The following is a 25,934-nucleotide window of genomic DNA, read 5'->3' on the forward strand; positions in this document are numbered from 1 at the left end:
TGATGAGATAAATCAGGTACATATAGCACATTGTGAAGCTCTATTGTGGGAGTAATACGAACGGACCATTTCCCTAATACGAGGAAGGCCTCACCATTAGCATTAGTAACATATAGTACTAGTGGAGGAGATAATATAGTAAAATAAGATTTGTCATAAGTCATATGATCGGACGCACCAGAATCAATAATTCATGTATCAAAACCAACAAAGTGAGAAATATGTAAAGCCATACCAATCTTACCACGACCAGCTATTGATGCTGTGGGTGTTGCTCCTCCTGCTTTATGATGATCATGTCCAACCACACCATAGATATCTGGTTCCTGGACCAGTTGAATAGCGGCTTTCGCCTTAGGACGATAATTAGGCCTCTGGGCCTAAGGTGTGGATACAACTTCCAACAGGTTGCACGAGCATGGTTTGTATCATGTTAATAAGAGCAAGTAGGGCATGGCTGATTCCCGAAGCCTGGTGAAAATGCACTGACAAGACAGCAGAAAAAGGGTCGGGCCGGGTCTCGGGTCGGGTCTCTAAGTTAATAAAATCCCTTCTTTTTTTTTGTTTTTCGGGTTCACACAACCGGAGGCCAAAGGGCCGATGTGGGATTGAGGGCTGAGGTCGGATCACCGGTGTTGAAGATCGATGCCGATCTGGGTCGTCGCTGCTGCTACGTCGGTGAGGAGGCGACGACGGGGAACGTCGGAGATCGGACCGAGCGGGAGCAGCACATCGTCGTCGAGTTAGCAGGGCGTCGGTCGGAGCAGGGCGTCGCCGATCTGATCGACTGGACGCATTGTCGGGGTAGAGGCACGGGCACGCCGATCCGGGTGATTGGAAGCGGCGTCGGAGCTGGCAACCGAAAAAGGCAGTGGCGACCGTCGGAGGGCAGTGGCGACGGGGAGCAGACGATGTCGGAGAGCAGAGGCGACGGCGGAGGGCAGCAGTTGGACAAGACCGGTGCAACTAGAGCTTCGGCTGGGTGATGCAGGTGTTGCTGCTTATCCGGACGTCTGGCAAAAAACACCTATGTCAAACGGGAGAAAAAAAATGATAGAGCAAGTTTGCAACCAACCAAGTAAGTATGCTCTGATACCAAGTTGAATATTGAGATTTGTATTGATATTGAGTGTTTGATACAAAGCTAAAACTAGCTATTTATAGGAAATGAGCATGTATAATTGCATTGGTGTAACACTATGTCTAATGATGCATCCTAGCTGTTCTACCACCATGAGTAACATGATTCACACAGCTCACAAAGCTGTCTCTCCATATGTCCCTCCATTACTCACGCTAACAGTTCTATTGTTTCTTTGCGCAAGTTTGAGTTCTTTGGATTGGTAGAGTTCATTGAGATAGTCCCAGGTGTTGTAAGTTGTAACTACTTGGTAACTTCGAATGTGTAGAGTTCCTATCTATAATCTATGTGGGTTAGGAGCTCAGAGCAAGTCTGCTCTAATGCAACCCTGCATGTGCTGAGAGGACCAGAGCGTATCATCTAAACAAGTCACATTTGGTAGAAAACAAGTCAACTACAAAGAAAGGGAGACTGGGTAAAAAAGAACACCAAATGTTACCTGAGGTGAAAACTCTTTTTAACCCCAACTCTGCATTTTGCTAGGTGTCTGACACGTGGAGGCCACGTGTTTCATCGCATCATCCTAAAATGGGCATTCTTCCAGTTCCAGAAGTTCTTTCTAAGTTTCTAGGCTTTTCACAAAATTCCAACTCTACCGGATTGCAGCTCATTGGTCGTCTTTCTGTCAAGGTAGGCAATTAACAAGCAACAGACCCAGTTTAGCACTTTACTTAGATCAAACATATATATTTTGAGTTGTATATAATTATATACTGATTTTCTCAAATAAGGAGGTCCGCACCAATGGTTTTGGTGTAGATTTCTATTTTGAAATCATTTTTCAGTCGCATTTTCTCATCTCCACCGTTTTGTATCTAGATAATATTTTATAGATCATTTTTGAAAAATTTCAGTTAATTTGGTGATCGTTAAGGTTCTCAAAGTCAAAAAACAAATGGACGGACTGAATTCTGTCAAACATAAACCGTTCATATTTTTAGTAGAAAAACACAATTTTGAGGGTTTTAGCGATCACCATATTGGCTGTAATTTTGCAAAGATGATCTACACAATAATATCTAGATACTAGACGGTGAAGATAAGAAAATTCGATCGGAAAGTGGTGCAAAAATGGAAATCCGCACCAAAACAGTAGTGCGGACCTCCGCAGCCAAGAAGCGCTGTAACTATATATGTATATAGCTTCATGCAGATAGGAGCAAAGTAGTTGTATCAATCTCAGAAGTCAGTAGAGCTTTCAATAAACAAATTCAGCTTATACTTTGACCAAATCGTCGTTGTTGCATCTGTTGATTATCTGAAACTGCCTTTGCATATTGAGAAACATCAAATTGAGCCAACACATGAGTATCTTGTCCCCGCTACATGGTGATTTTAGCTCGTGAGAGCCTTTGGATGTCTCGTGCTATATCGAATAGGTGCTAACTTGATTCCATTTGAACTTCAAATCCTTGCTACATGGTACTTCTGCACATATATACAAACACCGGCATATTAATTGCATGACCTCATCTTTTTCATTCATGTTTAGTTTAGTTCACCCATGCCAAGTATTTGATAAAATGATTATGTATATTTATTTCAGACCTTTTAGAGCAGGATACCTCTCGCTATCCATGTCTATATTGGCTGCTTGATTAATTTTAAACAATCCACTTCGATTCAAAAGAGCCGAGACATCTTATGGTCTTATTGCAGTGATTTTATCCAGTATTAGAAACTGTGTTTACTATATCTTTTGTAATATTGTAACAATTTGAATGTCATGTATGTTAAACAGTGACAAAGCGTGGCTCGTGGACCAACTGTACCGATACTGTCTCAACTTAGCCACCTCACAGGTGTTAGGTTTTAATCACAAAAAACTTCGATACAATTGGGTATTATTCACCCACTTATAATCTCTATTTTATTTGTCACTTCTTAGATGTGAGATCTCGCATCTCCAACATGCCCCCTCACGTGCAACCTAATTTTTAGGTCTGCACGTGACATATTAACATCTCATATACTGGGATGAAATAAACTAAGGTTCATTAACCAACGACACTTAGTGATCATCCAATCAGAAACCCTCCGATGACATGATAATGATACTCATCTTGGACCCATGATAAAGTGGCACCCAATTTGGGCCCACGACAGATTGGAGGCGTGACTGGAGAGGTACCCGCTCTGATACCATGTTAAACAGTGACAAAGCGTGGCCCGTGGACCAACTGTACCGATACTGTCCCAACTTAGCCACTTCACAGATGTTGAGTTTTAATCACAAAAGGCCTCGATACAATTGGATATTATCCACCCATTTATAATCTCTATTTTATTTGTCACTTCTTAGATGTAAGATTTCTCTTCTCCAACAGTATAGATGAAAACTTGTAAGGGGTAATTACGGTATATGTATTCAAAATGTCATGTGCAGACAGAGGGAAAACAGTTACGGAGGTATCCACCTGTCCTTGAAAGTGCATCTGTAGATGGTCATTTCAGTTTGGTGCATGAAGATTGGCACAGTTCCTGATATTTGGCGATCTTCATCTGAGAAATATGGCGATCTTGTAGCGTTGACAGATCCATACCATGATCCACCTTCTACTTTAACTTATAAACATGTTAATTTCTTTTCAGTTTTCAAGTGTCTCTTAAGTTTTAAGTTTTCTGTATTAATGAACATTTTGTGTTTTCCCATTTTCAACTGTATGGGGGTACTTCATGAAATGAGTAATTATTTTATGGAATTATTACACTTAGTGAGCAAAATTGGACTGATAAACTTTCGTGTTATTGACGAGATGAAATTGTGTTGAAAAAAATATATGACTTGAATGACTTATACTTTTGAGAAACGAAATAATGAACATCTCTTAGTTCCAGGTCAATGAAAATGGAAAAATTAAATAAAAATGTCCTAAAATTCTTTGACAATGAATTCACAAAGATGGCAAATAGTCTTAGCATATTGTAGAGTAAATTAATGTCCTCAGCAGTATCTTCTACAGTTATGTCATGTCTTTTCTTACAAATAGGCATATATAAGAACTATCAGCTTCTCATTACCCATCAATAGAATTACATTTAAACTTCTATCCAAAATGCACAGAAAACACTTCAAGCAAACCAGTGTACACACAGAAGGTGAAAGGTAATGACATGTCAGCAGCCTGTAGATATGTTGTTGAGAATTTTCTTGATATACTTTTTTTTACTTTTCTTGACCGTAATATGCTGCCAATTACACAAGAGGTTAATCGGTGAAGTGGACGCTTTTGTTTTGACTGTCATTGATTTAGTTGGTTAATGTCAATTTAGTTGCTGTTAGAGTATATTTGTCGTTGTCTGAGGTTTATTTACAATCATTCTGTAGAGCATTTTACTGATTCAAAGAGTGTATATCCTTGTGTTCTTTTTAACTGCAGCTTGAGAAGGAAATTTTGGATTTTTCTGAATGGCCTACGAATTGTTGGGGTACAGCCTGAAGAAAAATTTGCACTTTTTGCTGAGAACTCAAGCCGTTGGCTTGTTGCAGATCAAGGTATTCAGTGTCAATGTTTTAAAAGACTAAGGGGTAGCCGAGGCGTTTTCGGAAGAGCCTCACCAAGGCGTAAGCCTTGAGACAAAAGGCGTAAGATTTATGTATGAATTCATTTACTTGTGCATTGATTAATCTTATATGTAGTCTTATATATAACATGATTTGTAATCAAAATATACATGATAAATGGTTATTCCTTTATAATAAATACATATCAAAACCATGCAATTAATCAAATCACCTTACATAACATAAATTTATATATTAAGTACTAACTAGTCTTGAAATAAATAAATAAACAAGAATAATGTTTGAACTAGCTTCAAACTTCAAAATCGTCATCATCATCAATTAGAATATCACCACTTAAATCATCATTCAAATGTCATCATCACCATCACCTCCAACACCGACACCTCCAACAACATCATCTTCAACACCAACATAGGCTTAGTAGAGGGGATTGGTAGAGGTGGTATTTCTAAAGTCTCAATCTCAAAATTTAAAAGACCACATCTAAAAAAATAGTTTAATAAATAAAAAAATTGTATTCAAAAACAAAATCTTGAACAAATTTTTTTTTAGGTCTTCACCTTTCGCGCCTCAAACCGCGCTTTGAAACCCCTTTCGTGCCTTTTGCGCCTAAACAACTAAGGCTAAGGCCTTTTAGCCTACATCTTGAGGCTCGCCTCAGGCGCGTTTTTTAAAACATTGTTCAGTGGCATAACTGCAAACAAAGATTGTTTAATTCAATCAATTTTTATAGCTATATGTATTACCTTCTTTAGGATGTGGTATGCTCATTTTCTCTGTGGCGACCATATTGTTCTGAATCTTTTGATAGCATGACATTATGCTCTTCAGGTTTGTTGCTTCACATCCTGCTATTGGCCAGAACTGAATCTACGAAGAAGAAGAAGAAGAAGAAGAAGAACAACAACAACAACAACAATAATAATAATAATAATAAGGGTCCGGATCAAGGGACATCTTATTTTACATTAGTTTTTACACATATTATGAACCATTAGATCTAACTAAGTTTAATGGTTAATAATAAGGTTATATTAACTTAGAATTAATTCAATTTTTCTTCTAATATTTCTCTTTAGAAATCAATAATGCTAAGGTTCGTACTTTCAAAGATAGAGAAATTTCTTTTTGTAAGTATTAGACTACGATTTGAGTACGTTAGCTCATATTTTTTGTGTATACTCGATACTTTGTAATCGAGTTTAAGACTAATACTAATAGTATTATCTTTTATGTATTATATTAGTGTTAGATAGTGCAAATATATTGAAATGAAAACCTTATGAAAAGAAAATACTAAATTCCTTTACTTTTTAGAATAACACATATAAATGTGTTTGTTATATCTACATATATATATATATATATATATATATATATATATATAATCTTTATACCAATACGTTTTAAACTTAGCTGAATTTTATTTTTACCCCATCACACTATTTGTTTTTTTCTTTGTGACCAACCACCCTAACTAGCTAGGCTATCACTCAATATTAATTATTGGTCTCTTAAGCTAAGAAGGGTAATTGAGAGTTGAATTTTTGTGTTCCTTCTTGGCCTATTTATATTTGTGAGCTGCCTCAAACTTTTTTCACACTTCAAAATCAGAAATCATGCAAGTCTAGAGTTCCTTAGTTGATAGAAAACTCAACCAGTCAATGTTCCTCAAGCTAAAATTATAGCCTTCAATCTTTCTCTTTTAATCAAGTCAACTTGCAGCATGATGAAAATACTTTTAGAATGAGACCTTACTAAAAGTAATCCAACTTTGGATCCACATCAAAACCTTCATTTCACTTGTGAAACTTCAAGGTAAGTACATCTTACATCCTTATAATCTTTTGTCTTTTAAGATTTATCAAAGTGCATAACTAAGGTTAAAATGGAAAAGACCATGTTTTGGTAAGAGCTATATTTTCATATTTTATAACATCTGAGTTTTTCCAAGGTAACAATATCGTTAAATTACTCATGAAAAATGCTTCAATTTAGGCTTTTGAATCACTCAAAAATGTTTAGAAATGGAGAAGTGAGGGCTAATCAAAGTTAGAGTTAATAAACTCACTGAAAAAATCTCTTGTAACACTCACGACTTTAAAAACTCATATCTCACTCATTTTTTAACCACTTTCCACAATCTTTATATCAAATTAAAGTTTCAAACCTTTCCTTTTAATCTGAAAAGTTTCAGGAGAAATGATGAAATTTGTGTTACAAGTAGAATACGTAAATATCTAAGATGATAACTTGATGATCGGTTTCTACACTGCTACTGACTTTGAACTATACTGTATGACTTATCCTATTGGATTCCTTATGAAAAATCCTTGAACATAGACTCCTCACTTGCCTAATTTAGACGTTTATTGATTAAGTTATTGATACGGAAAGTTGACGGACTTTAACACTATTATTTGAAAGACAATTGCTATTTTGGACGAAGACTTTCCTTATTATAGGAGAAATGACTACTAATTCATTTGACTACTAACTAATATTGTCTAATTATTGTGAGTTAGCCTTGAGCCCTAGTCTCTACAGATAGTGCATTATTATACTCATAGGAGAATTGACCTTGAGTATACATATTTTGGTTTTGGCCTCAGTATGCTAAGGCTTATCTGTGTTTTGGGTAAACATGAACCCTAACATGTGACTTTGTGATTAATTATCAGTTTTCTTGAAAAAAATCACACAATTGATTGAATATATTGATGTTGATATGTATTTCTATATGCATAAGTAAGAATTTATGTGACCAAATACACCTAGTTCTTGGTATATTTTTCTTGGTTGTTCATATTTGAATTTCTCATTAGCCAATTTATTATAAGAATGTACTGTGTACTTACTGAGTCTGTGTTACTCATGATGCTACACAATCTTATTTTTAAGTAATGAGTAGATGCTTGGGGAATGTGATGAATCTACTAAATAAAATGATGGTTTTTATTTAATTACTTTTTCAAGACAATAAATGCGAGACTCATGTATCTTCGCTAAATTTCAGTATTTATAAATCCGTTGTATTGTAAAATAACTCTGATTTTGTTTCCTAATAAAAGTATTATTCAAACATATATTTTTGTCAGTTTTATTGAGGAAATTTTATTGGTTTTAAGGTCACACCTCTAATTCGAGAACCATATTTCCATATAATAATGTCTCGGATTTAGGGGCGTGATAAGTCTATTCTAAGAAACTTCAACTTGGACAGGTTCTAATGTCATGTCTAAGATCCATTTTCTATGAAAATCTTGTGGTTATGTAGATTGGGTTACTAGGTGTCTCATTATCAATCTTCTAATTTGTTGCAGGACCTCGAGTTGTTCATTTCAAATTGTACGGATCCTAATTGCAGATGAACCATTCACGGTAAAGTATTTATGTCATTAGCAACATTCATTTGGCCTGGCAGATGTGATTAGTTGGCTAAATATTTCTTATTCTTGCAGATTGATAGTGGTTTGATGACTCTGACTATGAAAATTCGAAGGGATAGTGTCGTGGCTCGATACAACGAACAGATAGACAATCTGTTCAAGTGATGTTCCATGTATTCTTTTATGATGTCATCTCTAAATCACATATTTCTCTACATCTAGCTGAAGAAGCACTGCATTACGTTTTGTGAAGTTTAAGGAAGAGCAGATAAGTTAGCGTTAAGATAAAACTGAATTTTTTTTTTCAATACAAGAAAAACAGTAGAAAAAATTACAACGTCAAACCTTAATCTACTCCCCTCTCACGCTAGGGACAGAGATGAGAATGCAGTGAAACAAGACAGATGGAGAATACGATGAATAAGAACGATGAGCTTTATGACCAACACTGTGTACCACAAAATTGGCTTCTCAACATCATTTCCTTTCATTCATTATAAACTCACACTAAATCCATATACAATACACCTTTCTTAAGAAGCATAATTTATGTATCTCTGTGATAAATATGATATCCAGATTATTGGGAAATATGCCTTCCTAGTCAATGAAAGCACAGTTATTATTGTTCTCATATTTTCTCCTCGATCAAACAATGCTCTCTTTGTATCATAATAATAAAATTTGTTTTTTGGAACTGAACTGAAAAAAAATATCAAGTAAAATTGGCACGCAGATAATAGTATGCGAAGAGACTAGTGTATCATACTATCATTCAAACAAGATTCGACTTGTCAACTCAGAACTCAGACAGTGGGTGAATGCCAGTGTCTCACTACCTCCACCAACTGAAGCTCTGCGCAAGAACCCACACACCTTCCACCGCCAAAACCCTCCACGCCCAACTCATCAAATCCGCCCTCCACCAATGCCCCCCATTACCCAACACCCTCCTTCACGTCTACGCCAGATGCGGCCTCCTCGACGACGCCCTCCACCTGTTCGACGAAATGCCCCACCGAGACCACGTCTCCTGGGCTTCACTCCTCACCGCCCACAACCAAGCCAACCTCCCCCGCCGTACTCTCTCCATCTTCCGCTCCATGTTTGACGTCGACTCTCTGCTCCCCGACCATTTCGTCTTCGCCAGCCTTGTCAAGGCCTGCTCCAGCATGGGAGCTGTCAGGCAAGGAATGCAGGTTCATGCACGGTTTGTATTGTCTCCGTTTCACGTCGACGATGTTGTGAAGTCGGCATTGGTTGATATGTATGCGAAATGTGGGTTGCCGGATAATGCTCGTGCGGTTTTTGATTCGATTGGGAAGAGGAGTGTGGTTGCGTGGACCGCGATGGTTTCGGGGTATGCTAGGAGTGGGAGGAAGAAGGATGCTTTGGAGGTGTTTGGGGAGATGCCGGAGAAGAGCTTGTTTTCGTGGACTGCATTGATATCGGGGTTGGTGCAGAGTGGGAATGGTGTTGATGCATTGTACTTGTTTATTGAGATGAGGAGGGAGAGGGTTGATATTGTGGACCCTTTGGTTCTGTCGAGCACAGTTGGAGCTTGTGCGAATTTGGCTGTGTTGGAGCTTGGGAGGCAGGTTCATGGGTTGGTTATTGGACTTGGGTATGGCTCGTGCTTGTTTGTTAGTAATGCACTGGTGGATATGTATGCAAAATGTAGTGACATTTTAGCTGCTAGGGATATTTTCTGTGGAATGCAGCGAAAAGACGTGGTTTCTTGGACTTCCATAATTGTTGGGGCCGCACAGCATGGGAGAGCTGAGGAAGCATTGACTTTGTATGATGAGATGGTTGGAGCTGGGGTTAAGCCTAATGAAGTTACATTCGTTGGACTGATATATGCCTGTAGCCACGTTGGTTTTGTTAGCAAGGGACGTGCCATTTTCAAATCCATGATTGAGGATTATGGAATTTGTCCCTGTCTGCAGCACTATACATGTTACTTGGATCTTCTTAGTCGCTCTGGGCATCTTGGTGAAGCTTTAAATGTCATTGATTCAATGCCGTTTGAGCCTGATGAACCCACTTGGGCGGCTTTACTAAGTGCTTGCAAACATCATGGGGATACCCGAATGGGTATCAGAGTTGCTGATCATCTTTTAAGCTTAAACCCAGAAGATCCTTCAAGTTATATACTATTATCTAATGTATATGCTGGTGCCGGTATGTGGGAGAATGTAGCACAAGTGAGAAAGTTGATGACAACAAGAGAAGTCAAGAAGAATCCAGGTTACAGTTCCATTGACATTGGAAAGGAAAGTGAAGTGTTTCATGCTGGAGAGACATCTCACCCTATGAAGAATGAGATATATGATTTGCTTAAAGAGTTGGATGCAGAGATGAAGAAAAGAGGCTATGTTCCTGATTGTAGCTTTGTTTTACACGACATGGAGCAGCAAGAGAAGGAAAGGCAGCTATTTTGGCATAGTGAGAGGTTGGCATTGGCTTATGGGCTTTTGAAGGCTGTTCCAGGGGTACCTATCCGGATAGTAAAAAATCTTCGTGTTTGCGGAGATTGTCACACGGTATTAAAATTCATAAGCAGTATTGTGAAGAGGGACATTATTGTTAGAGATGCCACTAGATACCACCATTTTAGTAAGGGGGAATGTTCGTGCAATGACTTTTGGTAAATTCTTCGGGTGGGAAGTCTTCTGGAGCTCCCTGCTGCATTTGCACTTTGCGCAGGTTCTTAATACATAGCATTTGAGTTAGGGTTATGTTGGTATGAGTTTTATATCTAATTTTGTCTGACATTGGATTAAGGCTTGCTAATTGTGAGTTCTATCATCTTTCTCTTGGTCCATATGACTTGCAAAATTTAAACACTCCGACTGGAAATGACCATCAAAGCCAAGCTAGTGCTCTATTGCGCCTTCCTTTGTAATGCTATGGTTGCGCAATGACTCTTCAGATATGAGAGGAATTTCACATCTTTCATGGTGCAGTCTTCCGGGTATGATGACACACTTGAAAAATATTCATTCTATCTAAGAAACGCTAGTAGAAATGCGTCTTTAACATAATCTGGTATATCCCATTAGAGAAGAGAAGTTTGGCATATCCCTGAGGGAAAGTCCCAATATCCATAAAGTTTATCGAGGATAAGATTATCTTCATCTTCCTTCGGAATACATTTTCCTTAGAAGAAGATATTTGTTGAAATGAAAAAAAAATCACAAAGCCAATTGTCTCATCTTCAACCGAATAATAAGCAAGGGACATGCTTGTCGTTCAAAATGGAGTGAAAAATGGCCAACTGAATATTTACCTCCATATCCAAAGTTCAAAAGTGATCCAAATATATGGATGGTAAATTGTAAAAGAGGAACCGTCCAGATTAATTGGTTGGATTTTTTCCAACATAATTTGATCAAGGTCAAGCTGCTATAGTAAATTCAAAAAGTCTAGTATACATGGCCTACATGAAATTCAAATTGGAGTAATCCTTTCATGACTTTCATGAGTTTCATCCAATGATTCCCGTCTCATCCTCACTGTCATATACGAGTGGTCGACACAAAAACAAAAGGGAGGACGTAGAGAAGAGAGGCAAAAAGATCATAACCGAACAGCAAAAGAAATACAGAGCAAAAAAGAGAAAAACGCAGCAGAGAAGGAAGAAGAAAGGCTACAGGTATACTACGTCTACCTTCCCTGTTCTACAAGCCCCTTCATTGGATCCTTATGTACCATGCATGTACCGGCCTTCAAGAAGTACTCTTATAGGCCGTTCATGGACGACCACGACATTCAGAGTTCTTCCAGGCCCCATGGTGATCATATATGCGTGTTGATGGCCAGAGTCATCACACACTTGCTGCCCTCAAATGCTCAAATATTAAAGGCATAGATCCGACGATTAAGCTTGCTGCAAAACAAAAGAGGCTGTTCATGAACAACCTCATGCAAGATCCTCAGTCCGAAGCAATAGACAATACGGCCATTCATGAACGACCAATGTTTTAATGCAATTTCGGTTGTTGTAATACCATTGGAACAAAAGCCCGTTTATGAACAACCTAGTTCCAATGCTAAAATATGTGCAAAAGTGCCGTTACGCTGTCAAATTTTCTGAAAATGATTACAGCCAAACTGCCTCCCCATGGTGTTGACTGTACCACGAGATCCAAAGCAAGCCATGCAAAACATGAACTTTGATATGGCAAAAATATCAAAATGATAAAAGCCTCAACAAAGTCACCAGCCGGTGGTAAAGAAATTAAACTTGTAAAGAGTTTATATCAAAGCAAAAGTGTCTGGACAAAACAAAAAGCTATGGAACCCATATAAATGCACTTGTCAAAATATGGATGAAGGCAAAGTCTAGATGCTCAGATTCGTTGATTAATTGAACCTTGCTATATTTTGCTTAAGGTGGTGGTCTGGTCAACAAGAAGACAAAAAATGGTGAAGCTTAATTGATTAATTAGCATGAGAGAAATTCAGATTTGCTGGGGTAGTGCTGCATGCATGAAGATAAGGGCAGAGTTTATTGATTATATTGGTTAGTGAACAAAAGTCGGTCACACCAAAATCAGAAGACTAGCTCTCTACACCAGTTCATGAACCAATTTTGCCGTGAATGAAAGCTAAACATGCTGTACAAAAATGAGAATTTTAATTAATCAAGCCTCCGACAGTGAGGAGTACTAGAAGATGTATGGAGATTAGGGGTGGGCGTTTACGCGCAAAGAGCGAAAACCCAAACTGATCGGATAGAAAAAAACCGAACGGGTCGGGCTGAAAGAAGGCGAAACCCGAACCAAGCTAGGGACCGAACCGATTTGCAAATGTCAGATCGGTTTCGGATTATGATTTTGTATGGCCCGAAAACCCGAACCGAATTGAATCTTTTATAAATTGCCATTTTTCATTATCCTATTGGTTCACCTATTTACATTTAAAAAAAACCCTAAAAACCTAACTCTTTCTCCCTCTCGGCCTCTCTCTGTCTCTGCGAGCTTAGTCCTTCTCTCACTCACTGCCACCCTCACTCTCTTTGGCTCTTTCAATTCGTTGGTGGCTGATCATTGGGTTGATGGTGGTGGATCAATATAGGGTGATAATTCGGGTTTGTGGTTGGTGAAGTCGGATATGATTTCGGATCTGCAAAGTTGCTCCTGGCGGCGATGTCATGGATTTGACTTGATTGAGTTTCCAGTCGGTTTGGTAGATGGGAAGCAGGTGTGAGTTTCCCGAAATCTCAATCTCTAGTTCTTCTCATTCTTAATTCAATCGGTTCATATTTTAGTCTCATCTCCAGGTGCTAGTGTTGAACCAAAAAAAAGAAAGCGTCAGTGAAAATTAGAAAAAAAAAATAAAAAAAGGGGGGAGGAAAAAATAGAAACCGTCGGGCTACTGTTCAGCCATGGTGATCTCAATTTCGCCACCGTCGGTTCTCCCTCCTCCGGCCACCACTCCGGCCGCCACCATTCACGTTCGAACAGCACGGTCGCCCTCATGAAGTCTGCGGTGGTGGTGCACCACCCCTCGCTGCCGAGAGCTTGTCGCGACGCCATGAAGCCGTGCGGCCTCGTCGGCGTTGTTCCCTCCTCCAAGCACCATAGACCGTGAGACTGGTCCCAAACGGAGCGCATGGAGTCGTGTAGCAAACCCTCCAAAGGAATCGAACCAACTCGCATCGAGGTAAGAGAATCGATGATTTGAAATTCTAGGGTTCATGAATTGGGGATTTTCTATTTGTATTCGATTAATGTGTTTAGACTCCGATTTAGCCTTAGTAGTGAACTAGAAAGTTCTTAGAGATGTTGAGTAGATTGTGTTGATGAAATTTGGTGGTGATTGGAGGCCACCGGCAGCGACGGCGTGTGGCACCGGAATCCGGCCGAGTTGTAGGGTTAAAAATAACCCTCTCGGTGTAGGAAATTCATGAGTAGACTGTGAGATTGAATCATTAAAGTTAAGAATCGTTAGGATTATTTGAAAATACGCATTCTCGGATTATAAATCATGAAAATCCACATGTTGGATTGATTCTGTTTTCGATCTAAGGAGTAAGGATTAATTAAGTGGTTTTACTAAATGTGATAGTTATTTAATTACTCGAGAATAAGATTATTGACTTGTCTCTTCGATCATAATGGAGCTATACCTTACTAAGGTAAACTACGAATGGCTTGATCCCTTGTAAATGGTACGTAGGCAGCTCAACCAAGGTTTGGGTGCAGCCACAATTATTTGAGATTAGATATTGTTTTGCTGGTTATAATTGGTTTTTAATGCGTAAATAGGTTAATTTTGGGACGGGTCGTTTCATTTGGTATCAGAGCATGATCCTCTGACTTATGGGCTTGTTGAGATGTGGCATACAATACGTTCATTTTGGAAAATTTTGGGTCTCTTAAATCTTAGGTTTTTATGGATTCGTGCATACGTTCTCTTAGAACTGAGATGGGTGAGTTTTATCAATTTGACTCGGCTTTTCTCCATGTTCTTCGGGAAATGGGGTCGTAAAGTTTTGAAATTTATTCGAGGTTGCCCGGTTTACGTTTACAAGCACCTAATTTAGAGGCCAGATTTTTCCATGAGTAGACATTTATTTCTTTTATTTTAAAATATATGCATGCATGATTATTTGGATTTAATTAATTTTGACGTTATATTGAGTTTATTTCTTAATTATTCATAACGGCTTGTGAATAATTAAATTGCGTGTGTGTAGCCAAGAATGGGAATCCTGTGAATTTTAATTGAGTATATGTCTTTTTATTTATTTGTTTCGGTTATGAACCGTAATTATATTATTATGTTCTTGATTATCTATATAGAGTTCCATTTATTTGACTTGGGAAATGAATATCAAACTTATTTAACGCCTTAGTTAATATCTTTGGATGTTGTCTATACTTATCCGAAAATGGGATTCACGGAAAAGCTTGATGAATATTTATTAGGAAATGAGATTTTCAGGTGTCTATGTTTAATTTGAATTTCATATATGATTATTTCCCTTGGCTGTGGTTAATGGAATGTGTTGGAAATGAGATTTCGGGGTGATAATATTAACTGTTTTACTTTCTTATTTTGCAACGTGTGGGATATGTCGGAGTATATTATTTCTTTCTTCGAATTCTTTGCTTGATATTGAGATTTATACGCACGGTTGGGAACCATACTTGTTCTATCTATTCTTATTATCCTCTCCCTTAACTATATAAGAGGCACGATCAACGAATAAGAATGGTTTTTTATTTTATTCTGGTATCCTCAACTTTAATCCTATAAAGGGAGCATGATAAACGTAATCATATTTCATTCTTTCCGGTATCCTCTCCTTTAGCAACATAAAAGTGGGTATGATCAACGGATAAGAATGATATCTATTTTTACAATTATCCTCATTTATTATATTGTGACTAGCGGGGCTAGTTCACTCATTTCTTCGAGGCTATACACTTTGTGATGATTATATTAGCATACTATATTATTTTTCCGCATGTGAGGCGATGTTACGTGATATCAATTTTCCACATGGGAGGCGATGCCGCCTGGGAGGTGATGCCGCCTGGGAGGCGATGTTACATAGCCGGCAATGATACGATGATTCAATATGCTCTCCGTGAACGTGACATGACAGTATTGAGAACTTGAGTATATATATATATTTTGCCCGGGGGCATATTGTATGGTATTTCTGATTTTATTTGACTAGCGGGGCTAATCCACTTCTCAGTGGTTATCCTTATTTATTTAATTCAGGCTAGTGGGGCTAGTCCACTTTTTACTAATTATCCTATTTGACTAGCGGGGCTAGATCATTTTCTGTTTATTTGTTATGTTTGTTTCGACTAGCGGGGCTAGTCGGCTTCTAGATATTCTTAATGATTTATGTAGACTAGCGGGGCTAGTCGATTTTCTATAATGATCCTTGATTATCTGATATCATGATTTTGACTAGCGGGGCTAGTCTATAGTTATGGTCTGATAGTATTATTTTGACTAGCAGAGTTAGTTTACATTTATGACTTGAGATATCTCTTTGACTAGCGGGGCTAGTCTAGTTTTTGTTATTGGGTTATTATTTTGACTAGCAGTGCTAGTCTATTTCTATTGTATGATTATTACTTTTCAGAGACTGGCGGGGTTAGTTTATTTTCTATATTTCGTCGGATATTTATCCGAGATTGGGAATCTCAGAAAATAATAAGTTAGTTCCGGTATTTTAGTAATTATTTCAGGAATGAGACTCTCGAGAATTATATTTTACATTAATTAACGACTCTTGTAGTCGTAAAGTGGGTTGGACAGTTGTGGTTTAAGAGGAGCGGAAAGCTCCAGGGGTCTATCGATATTATGTGTCCTAACATCTCATAGAGTAACAAACGTCTTTATGAATTTTATAGGTTGTGATTTGTTATTGTTGATGCCTGAAATTGTTTTAATTATCGTGGAGGCCGTTTTGACTGGAGGAGCAGATAGCTCCAGGTGTTGAGGTGGTTGTGTGATTATTAGAAGTGTCATTTTCGTACAGGTAGGGTTAGCTACTTTTAGAGGAGACTATGCCAAAATTTTGGTATGCCTCCTTTGATTGTGGTCCTTACACGACTCGCCCTAGGTGTTACGTGATTTTGGTAATCTCCTTTTGACAGTGGTCATGTTAGTTGAATATTATGCTTCATAGTAACGGATCGAGGTGACACCATCGATTATCTATAATTGAATTATGAGTTGAGAACTCTTAGGAGAAAATATTTTCGCATTGGCTCGAGAAGTAATTCGAGTTCTAGCTTGTCTATTGTGTGGAGTAATAAGGGTAGTGTGTATTTAGATACGTAGTTCAATATTTATATTTTGCAACACGTTTTTATTAGATCGTAGTGCAGTGAGACCACTTGCTAATTCAGTTTTAACCCGGGAGGTCATGATCTTTATGGACGAGTGTCCTTTTCATTTGGGGCTAAATAATCTTAAGAAATAGGCGATGAGTTAATTTATACTTTAGTTATTCCTCGTGAGACGAGATATTTAGGATAATTTTCCTTCTATATGATTGCTTTGGAAGGTTGACGTAAAGTGAATCAATAAAGAATGTTTGAAATTGTTGAAGCTAAAAGATAGAGAATTCAGGACCTTCATATCTCGATATATAAAAGGCTAATAATGTGAGATGTCCGCATGTACTACAATAATTGTGTTACTTTAATCCTTGATTTTCAAATGACTTGCCCCAAGAATGAATGGAATCTGTGTCTCAACTGTTGTAGAAGAACTCAGGTGGGTTAGTGGAAGAAGGGAGAGGATCAAGAATCTCAAAATATCCACATTTGAGTGTAGAGCGAGTGTATATGGAAGTGTTGTCTGCCTTCCAAGAGTAATGAGGTGTTGTGGTGAGCATAATTTAGAATTTGGGGTGCAAATTTGTCTCAAAATCATATTGCAGAATTGGTAGTAAAAGCAGAGAATATAGATGCAAGTCATATTTCCTAATCTTTATGCCTGATACGAGTGAAACTGTGCATACAAGTGTACGCTCGAGTAGCTACAGTTGTAAGAAGCAGCTTCTAGAGTTTTTGATGATAATTATTAGTTCTGTCAAAACAGTTGGACAAATCCAAGAAAAAAGATTTGGCACATTTCCAGCGGCATTGGAAGAGGGGAGTAGTGCCATGAGTGGTACTCATTCCGATATATAGAACAATAGTTGTATTCTGAGATGTATGTTTTATTAGATTGAGGCGTGGTGGGACCACCCTCTGATGCTTGTATGACCTGGGAGGTCATCATTAAATTTTGGCAGACAAAAGGTTAGGGGAGGCAACCATACCCCTTTTCCCTTTTGTGAGGTATGTAAATTTCGAGAGTGAAATTTTTATAAGGACATGAGAATTGATACGGCCCGAATCTTTTACCCTTACGATTTTACTTTTAACTTTATCAGGAGTCGTACTAAGTGTATAGACTCTAAATATTGACCTTTTAGATGCGTAAGTTGTTCGGGAAAACCTCCTTCATGAAAGTTATAGGGCTCGTCGATACAAATTCATAGACACGCGGAACGTCCAAAACAGAGTTTGTAGGAAAATGTTATGAATCAAAAACGTATTTGGCCATTTTTGGAAATTACTATATTTATGGGTAAAATCAGAAAAAAAGGGGGGAGGAAAAAATAGAAACCGTCGGGCTACTGTTCACCCGTGGTGATCTCAATTTCTCCACCGTCGGTTCTCCCTCCTCTGGCCACTACTCCGGCCGCCACCGGTCGCGTTTGAACTGCGGCTACCCTCATGAAGTCTGCGGTGGTGGCGCACCACCCCTCGCTGCCGAGAGCTCGTCGCGACGCCATGAAGCCATGCGGCCTCGTCGGCATCGTTCCCTCCTCCGGCCACCATAGACCGTGAGACTGGTACGAAACGGAGCGCATGGAGTCGTGTAGCAAACCCTCCAAAGGAATCAAACCAACTCGCATCGAGGTAAGAGAATTGACGATTTGAAATTCTAGGGTTCATGAATTGGGAATTTTCTATTTGTATTCGATTGATGTGTTTAGACAATGATTTGGCCTTAGTAGTGAACTAGAAAGTTGTTAGAAATGTGGAGTATATTGTGTTGATGAAATTTGGTGGTGATTGGAGGCTGCTGGCAGCGGTGGTGCCGCCACTGTTCTGGCGGCGCGTGGCACTGGAATCCGGCCGAGTTGTAGGGTTCAAAATAACCCTCTCGGTGTAGGGAATTCATGAGTAGACTGTGAGATTGAATCATTAAAGTTAAGAATCGTTAGGATTATTTGAAAATATGCATTCTCGGATTGTAAATTGTGAAAATCCACCCGTTGGATTGATTCTGTTTTCGACCTAAGGAGTAAATAGGTTATTTAAGGTGGTTTTACTAAATGTGATAGTTATTTAATTACTCGAGAATAGGATTCTTGACTTGTCTCTTCGATCATAATGGAGCTATACCTTATTAAGTTGAACTACGAATGACTTGATCCCTTGTAAAGGGTACGTAGGCAGCCTAACCAAGGTTTGGGTACAACCACAATTATTTTATATTAGATATTGTTTTTTGGTTATAATTGGTTTTTAACGCGTAAATAGGTTAATTTTGGGACGGGTTGTTTCATTACTAGTCAAATTCACCCTTATGTCCAAATAGAATCCTTAACCACCAATCAAATTCAGTCAGTCACAAATGAAGCACGGACTCCAGTCACATTCTCACAAACACTAGAAAATCATATCCATTCCCAAACTACAATTAAATCCAAATCAAATTCATAGGTTTTAAACCCACATCCCAAACACAAAATCCAATCCCTAGTTCACTTACACCAAATTGGTCACAAACACTACTCTCATTCCAAAATCATAGCTTTTCCAATGTGTCATTCATATTGGAACTCTTGAACTACGAGTGGTTTGATCCCTTTCCCAGAGTACGTAGGCAACCCATTCAAATTTCTGGGTGCAGCCGCAAAAACAAACAAACACATATCCCATATATTTGACCTCTTCATAAATGGAATCAAATGGTATTTCCTTATAAACAAGGAATTGTAATTAAGAGACACATTATGTCTTAAATGGGTCGAACCCGAAATATTAAAACTCTATCAACTATATGAATATGAGTGAAATTATGTTCTCACTACGTGCACAATTTTACTCATCAATATCTTAAATATTGGTAAATTGTCCATCCTGATCATAAACTTGCGTCATGCATTTGCTTGAAAGCAAAATATGAATGAGTATAACCAGATAATGTAATATTGTTTCATCTAAGTACCTTAGTCTTGTAACAGAAGCTAATAATAAAAAAAAGATAGTTAATGTGTTTAGTTAGCTTCGTTTCCAACTTTATGTCATTAGAAGCTGAAGGAACCAGCTGGTGCCACCGTATGAGGAAATATTTAACTGGTTATTCCTTCTGATTTGTCCACTTAATGTTTTTTCCTTTGCTAATTTGATGGATCTTCACTTTTTTATATTGAGATAATGCTATGAAGTTGTCTTGTCGAGTGTGAGTAAACTTTTGGTAAATCTAGTCGAGTGATACAAATCCATAGGTACAAATTGGAGTGCCGAGGGAGTATATTGTTCCCCAAGAGTATCTGTAGGCTGAAAATCTCACTGATATCGCACCAGGTCCTGTCTTTATTTCAATGGCAGTGTTCAGATTCACAATTTCACAGAAGTTTCTATTTGGTGTTTAATTTTTTTCACCTGGACCTGGTGTTGCAGTACATTGTCAATTTGAATCAAACTTTATCGCATGTATAGCAAATATGGGTATTTTCATGGACTTCTCTGATAATTAGTATGACTTGCGCGTAAGGAACTAATGTTATACAAACTTGTATGAGATAGTACTCTTATAGGCATTGTGTGAAATTGTGGGACTATAATTAGATGCATTTTGGGAAATGGAGGTACTTTATGATATCTTTTTCCTACAAATAATATCAGCGCACAGCTGGAAGAGAAAATGGAGGGTAAGGCACTAATGCTCAACTAATTGCAATTATAAGATTCAATCCGGGGGAAAGCCCCAAACTAACTCATCTTTATGGAGAAAGCAAGAAGCAGAAGAAGAGTATCAACTTCACCAGTCGGAACTCAGCAGTATCATATGTAAGCTTCAGCAGCTTCTTGAGTCTTTCTTTTCTTGGCTTCTTTCTTTCTTAGTGCAATTGGACTAAGAAGAACAATAGATGAATCACGCCATAGTCCTCTGCCATCTTTGATGTAGCTAGCATTTGTACAACACTCCACTCCCTCTCTCTTTTGTTAAACAAAGGGAGATCTATCCCATAAAAGTTAGAAAGCCCCATAATGTCACCATTGACTAATGAGATCCAAACTTATCTGACACCTATAAACTAATACTATTTGGCACACATTATTCATTCCTTTCCTCGAAGCCTATCCCAACCTCATCCCTATCACTTGTGATTCCAACTTGTCAATCATTTAAAAACCCAAATCCTCTACTGAAAGATAACCACAACATTCTTTTTATTCATGTCGAATATTCATTTTTATTTTATTTAAACTCATGTTTTTATTAAGAGCACGTTTACTAACTAAGAAAGATAATAACTCAGGAAATGCCCCGCCATAATGATAGTGTTCTTCTTCCTTTGTCCCTATGAGAATCTCTGTAACTAAACTCACAATCTTGTTTTTCATCAAAAATACCACAAGAGTCATTATCTTGTGACTTTGATCTGGTATGTTTCCCTAGGCAACACAAATCCCATCAGCGCCATGCTAGTTTATCTGTTGACACGTGGCGGGTGGCTGAACGTCTGATCGTGCAAACATGGATAGCGAAACTGCTGATACATCCCCCCTGGACAGCAGTACTATGAGACAAAATTCTGACCGGATACCAGACAAAACCGATCGATTTACAGGTGTCTGCCACGCCATCATAGTTTTCATACCACCATTGTATAACTCTGCATGAGTCACATGCGAGTTTGAGGGCCATCTTCTACATCTTCACCTTCCTTCACTTCAAAGTTGAGAGAGAGAGAGAGAGAGAGATGGCTACTGATGTGAGTGTGGTGCAGCATGCTACAGTAGAAGAAGAAGGGAAGAGGCAGAGCAATGGGGTTGACGCATCATCATGCTGCAAGACTGGTCCGGGCTATGCTACTCCACTCCAGGCCATGTCTGGTCCCAGAGAGCAAATCCTCTATGTCACTTCTGTTTACTCCGGTAACTTCCACAACCCCAAATCCCAAATCCAGTGATCTGCTTCTCCCCTGTTCAAAAATATCTCCTTGATCAACTTTAGTTGTTTGGCATAAGCCCTGTTTAGAAATGAGGGGCATAGACAAAACCCATCTTCAATGACTGCTTAGATACACTAAAGTTATGAACTTTTGTTTTAGATCATAGACCCCTTTTGGGTACTTTGATGCTGCACCTGCACGTGCGCTAATGATCTGAGAAGAGAAGAGTCTCATGCTATAAATCCAGGGCGAAATGCTCTTCTTTTGATCCTCTTCAGTTTTCTCTCTTGATTTGCATAGCTTATGGAAAATTGGAATTTGTGATATTTTTTTTTATCTTTTCGATTTGTTTGATGGTAAGTTTGATTATTTTAAACATGAATGTTTCAGGAACCGGGATTCAGAAGCCTGATTACCTAGCCACAGTGGACGTGGACCCAAATTCTCCCACCTATTCCAGAGTTATACACAGGCTGCCTGTGCCGTATTTAGGGGATGAACTGCATCACTCCGGGTGGAACTCGTGCAGCTCTTGCCATGGAGATCCATCTGCGCAGCGGCGCTATCTTGTCCTTCCTGCCTTGATGTAAGACACTAACTTTTATGCTACCCTTAAATTGATAAGGTGATTGAGGGTCATTTATCGTGACTTGAATTGGTTGAAGCGATTGGTTAGGCAGCTAGAGTGAATTGGCTTAGGGAAAGGAAGAAGAAAAATGGACTAATAAGACTCCACCTCCAAAAAGTTTTTTGAGCTTGAGACTCCTGTGAAGTTTAGCCTTTCAGAATCAATGATCTCATACATGATTCTAGGAGTCTCTAGAATAAGCTACATCAATGTATGTCTATAGTGTGAAACCTTGGTGGAAAAAGGCGGAAACAATTTAGCACATCATGTGAGCTGAGCAGTGGAAGCTGCTGAGTTCAACTAATCTGTCTTCTGCTAGCTTTGAATCCTTTGATCATTTGTCATCTCAAATTAAGTACAGAGAAGATCGGGCATGTCGAGGATCGTCAAATCCGTGCTCCTCTATAGATTTTCAATACGTTGTCAATGAATTAAAATAAGTGTCCTTTTACAATGACGCCAATTCTTTGATCTACTGGAACATTTAGTAATACTGTTGGCATGCTCACTGTTATAGATTTTTTCCCCCTCAACTAGCCTGTTCTACAATATCTGCATTGTTTAGATGATAAATTCAGCATTATGTAGCATCTTCTTTCCGTTAGATGCCAAATGAAGCCAACAATATTCTTTGTCAACCATGAGCCTCTGCGTTGGGTTTAGCAAAAATTTTAATGTTCATCCAATAGAAGGATTTAACTGTATGATATATAACTTATTAAGGATTTCTGATCTTTCAGATCGGGTCGCATATATGTGATCGACACAAAAACAGATCCAAAGGCTCCATCTCTGCATAAAGTTGTTGACCCTGAAGACATCGTACAGAAGACTGGATTGGCATACCCACACACATCCCACTGCCTTGCATCTGGTGATTTGTTGGTTTCATGCCTGGGGGATAAAGATGGAAATGCTGCAGGAAATGGATTTCTTCTCCTTGACTCGGAGTTCAATGTAAAGGGAAGGTAATTCCCTCTGTTCCGTTGCATATATAAATATATATTGTCTGTACTACGATAAAACTAAACAAATCTGTAATTTGAAATAAGTTTATATGCCAAGTTTTAGATCAATTGGTAGTCATTTGGCTTTGAGATTTGTTTCAAATATCTTTGACATAAAGCATGTGAGATATTCGATTAGTTGATTACTCATTGTTTACTTTCATGGTACGTAGATCAAAGACATCTAAAACAAGTTTGTGATCTAACTTCTCCTATACTATTATTTATCAGGTGGGAGAAACCTGGACACAGTCCACTTTTTGGTTATGATTTCTGGTACCAACCACGGCACAAAACAATGATAAGCTCATCATGGGGTGCCCCTGCTGCTTTCACCAAAGGTTTCAACCTTCAGCATGTGTCTGATGGTCTCTATGGGAGGCATCTTCATGTCTACAGTTGGCCTGAGGGTGAATTGAAACAAACTTTGGATCTTGGCAATACAGGTCTCTTACCCTTAGAGGTGAGTGGTTAGAATAGGTCATCAGTCATTAATTTTTACGATATGTATCATTCTAATATATTGTATAAGTGGATAGTTATGAAGCTTTGAGTTTGGATCCATCATTCAAGTTTATAACTTATTTTCACCGTTTCCAGATAAGGTTCCTGCACGATCCTTCTAAGGACACCGGATTTGTTGGATGCGCCTTGACGAGTAACATGGTCCGATTCTTCAAGACAGAGGATGGTTCATGGAGCCATGAGGTATGCAACATTGATGCAATTGGGCATGCATTTTATTGCACGCTTCTGTCTTCAATCATCTTGGCCTTATTTGGCTGTCATTAAAATAGTAGCAAATGGTACAATCCATGTTATCCAAACTTTAATTGGGGCTTTTCCAGGTTGCAATATCAGTAGAACCATTGAAAGTGCAGAACTGGATTCTTCCAGAGATGCCTGGGCTCATAACTGATTTTCTGATCTCACTTGATGATCGTTTTCTATACTTTGTCAACTGGCTGCATGGAGATGTAAGACAATATAATATTGAGGACCCTAAACATCCTAAACTGGCTGGCCAAGTATGGGTTGGGGGGCTTATCCAAAAGGGAAGCCCAGTTGTGGCCGAGGCTGAGGATGGAACAACAAAGCAGTTTGAAGTTCCGGAGATACAGGTATATATGATCTTCATACTATAACTCTGTGTCAATTATATACCAAACTATTGAGCTATATTAAGCTTTGCCATAAGTGGTAGGATCTCAATTTAATTTCACCATTTAATCACCAGAAGTGTTAGCCTCATTATTAGCTTGCATATTGGAGTTCTTTAGACACAATGCCATGCTGATAATTTGGTTAACTGATTATTATATTAGCCTCATTAGTAGCTTGCATGTTAGAGTTCTTCCGGATGCAATCCCATTCTGAAAATTTGGTTAACAGATGATTACAAGGCAATGTATATTCCCTTCATCACCATATTATTGGTGTCAACTTGTTATCACTGAGAAAGTCTGATTGATGATTCATACACTTCTATATTCAGGGGAAGAAATTGAGGGGCGGACCACAAATGATCCAGTTAAGTTTAGATGGGAAGCGGCTCTATGTCACCAACTCGCTTTTCAGTACTTGGGATCGCCAGTTCTACCCTGACCTTATGGAAAAAGGATCCCACATGTTACAGCTTGATGTTGATACAGAGAAAGGTGGTCTTGCAGTAAACACAAAGTTCTTCGTCGACTTTGGAGCCGAACCTGATGGTCCTTCTCTCGCCCATGAAATGAGATACCCTGGTGGTGACTGCACGTCGGATATATGGATTTAAGTCGCTCCATGGTTTTCTCTTCCGACTACTTAGCATCTGTAGTTGAAAATAATGAGGCATAACTTCCATCGTCTTGTATGAGTAAATAATCATCCATCCATTACACATAATGACAGCATGTATGGGATTCACCATGTTACAGGCATACAATGTCTGAATGTATAATTAATAATGGCCATGCTAGCTAGGAGAGTTTCACGCGAACCTAATCTGTACAAAACCCTAGCTTCGGAGCCTCCTTCACATCTGTTCCATCAAACCCTATTCCTTCTCTATGTACGCGTTGCCATCTCGCCATTTTTCACTAAGATTTCCCCATCACTCGAGCAGAACTGGTTCGTACACAAAATTCACGATATATTGACACTCTTGAACACCACGCATGCATAGTTCTTCGATCATTAACCATGAAGAACTACCCGTCAAATCGTTCACAATGCCTAAGAAGGAGACACACCTTGAATTCCGCATTCGTTGGCGGACGTACCAAAGCCAAGTGCAGCAAAATCTGAAGGCTCAACTCCTTCCCGGGCAAGTTAGTCATACAAACCAAGCCGTTGCATGAGTTTATCAGTGATTCTAGTAAATGGAAGGGGCAACCCTCTTCCTCTCCAACCGGGTTTTACTAGCCATTTCTTCTATATTGATGAAATCAAGCATAATATGTTCTTTTTCGTAAGAATATTACTAGAACAACATTGCCCCAGTAGGTGGTCTGGGAAGGTGTAGATCAGCAA

The 25,934-nt window shown here is 38.6% G+C and overlaps 2 protein-coding genes across 2 annotated transcripts; both read left to right on the plus strand.

Annotated features, from left to right (window-relative positions):
• Positions 1-8,880: 8,880 nt before the first annotated feature.
• LOC126791637 (pentatricopeptide repeat-containing protein At4g14050, mitochondrial) lies at positions 8,881-10,793 on the plus strand. The gene has a single exon (XM_050518112.1). The coding sequence runs from the start codon at positions 8,881-8,883 to the stop codon at positions 10,711-10,713; it is 1,833 nt and encodes a 610-aa protein (XP_050374069.1). The 3' UTR covers positions 10,714-10,793.
• A 10,758-nt stretch (positions 10,794-21,551) lies between these two features.
• LOC126790424 (selenium-binding protein 2-like) lies at positions 21,552-25,401 on the plus strand. Its single transcript, XM_050516643.1, has 7 exons — positions 21,552-21,768; positions 22,176-22,371; positions 23,154-23,381; positions 23,652-23,883; positions 24,021-24,128; positions 24,269-24,541; positions 24,916-25,401. The coding sequence occupies exons 1-7, from the start codon at positions 21,594-21,596 to the stop codon at positions 25,195-25,197; spliced, it is 1,494 nt and encodes a 497-aa protein (XP_050372600.1). The 5' UTR covers positions 21,552-21,593; the 3' UTR covers positions 25,198-25,401.
• Positions 25,402-25,934: the final 533 nt, after the last annotated feature.

This window comes from Argentina anserina, chromosome 4 (genome assembly GCF_933775445.1).
Source record: "Argentina anserina chromosome 4, drPotAnse1.1, whole genome shotgun sequence".
NCBI classification, from domain to species: Eukaryota; Viridiplantae; Streptophyta; class Magnoliopsida; order Rosales; family Rosaceae; genus Argentina; species Argentina anserina.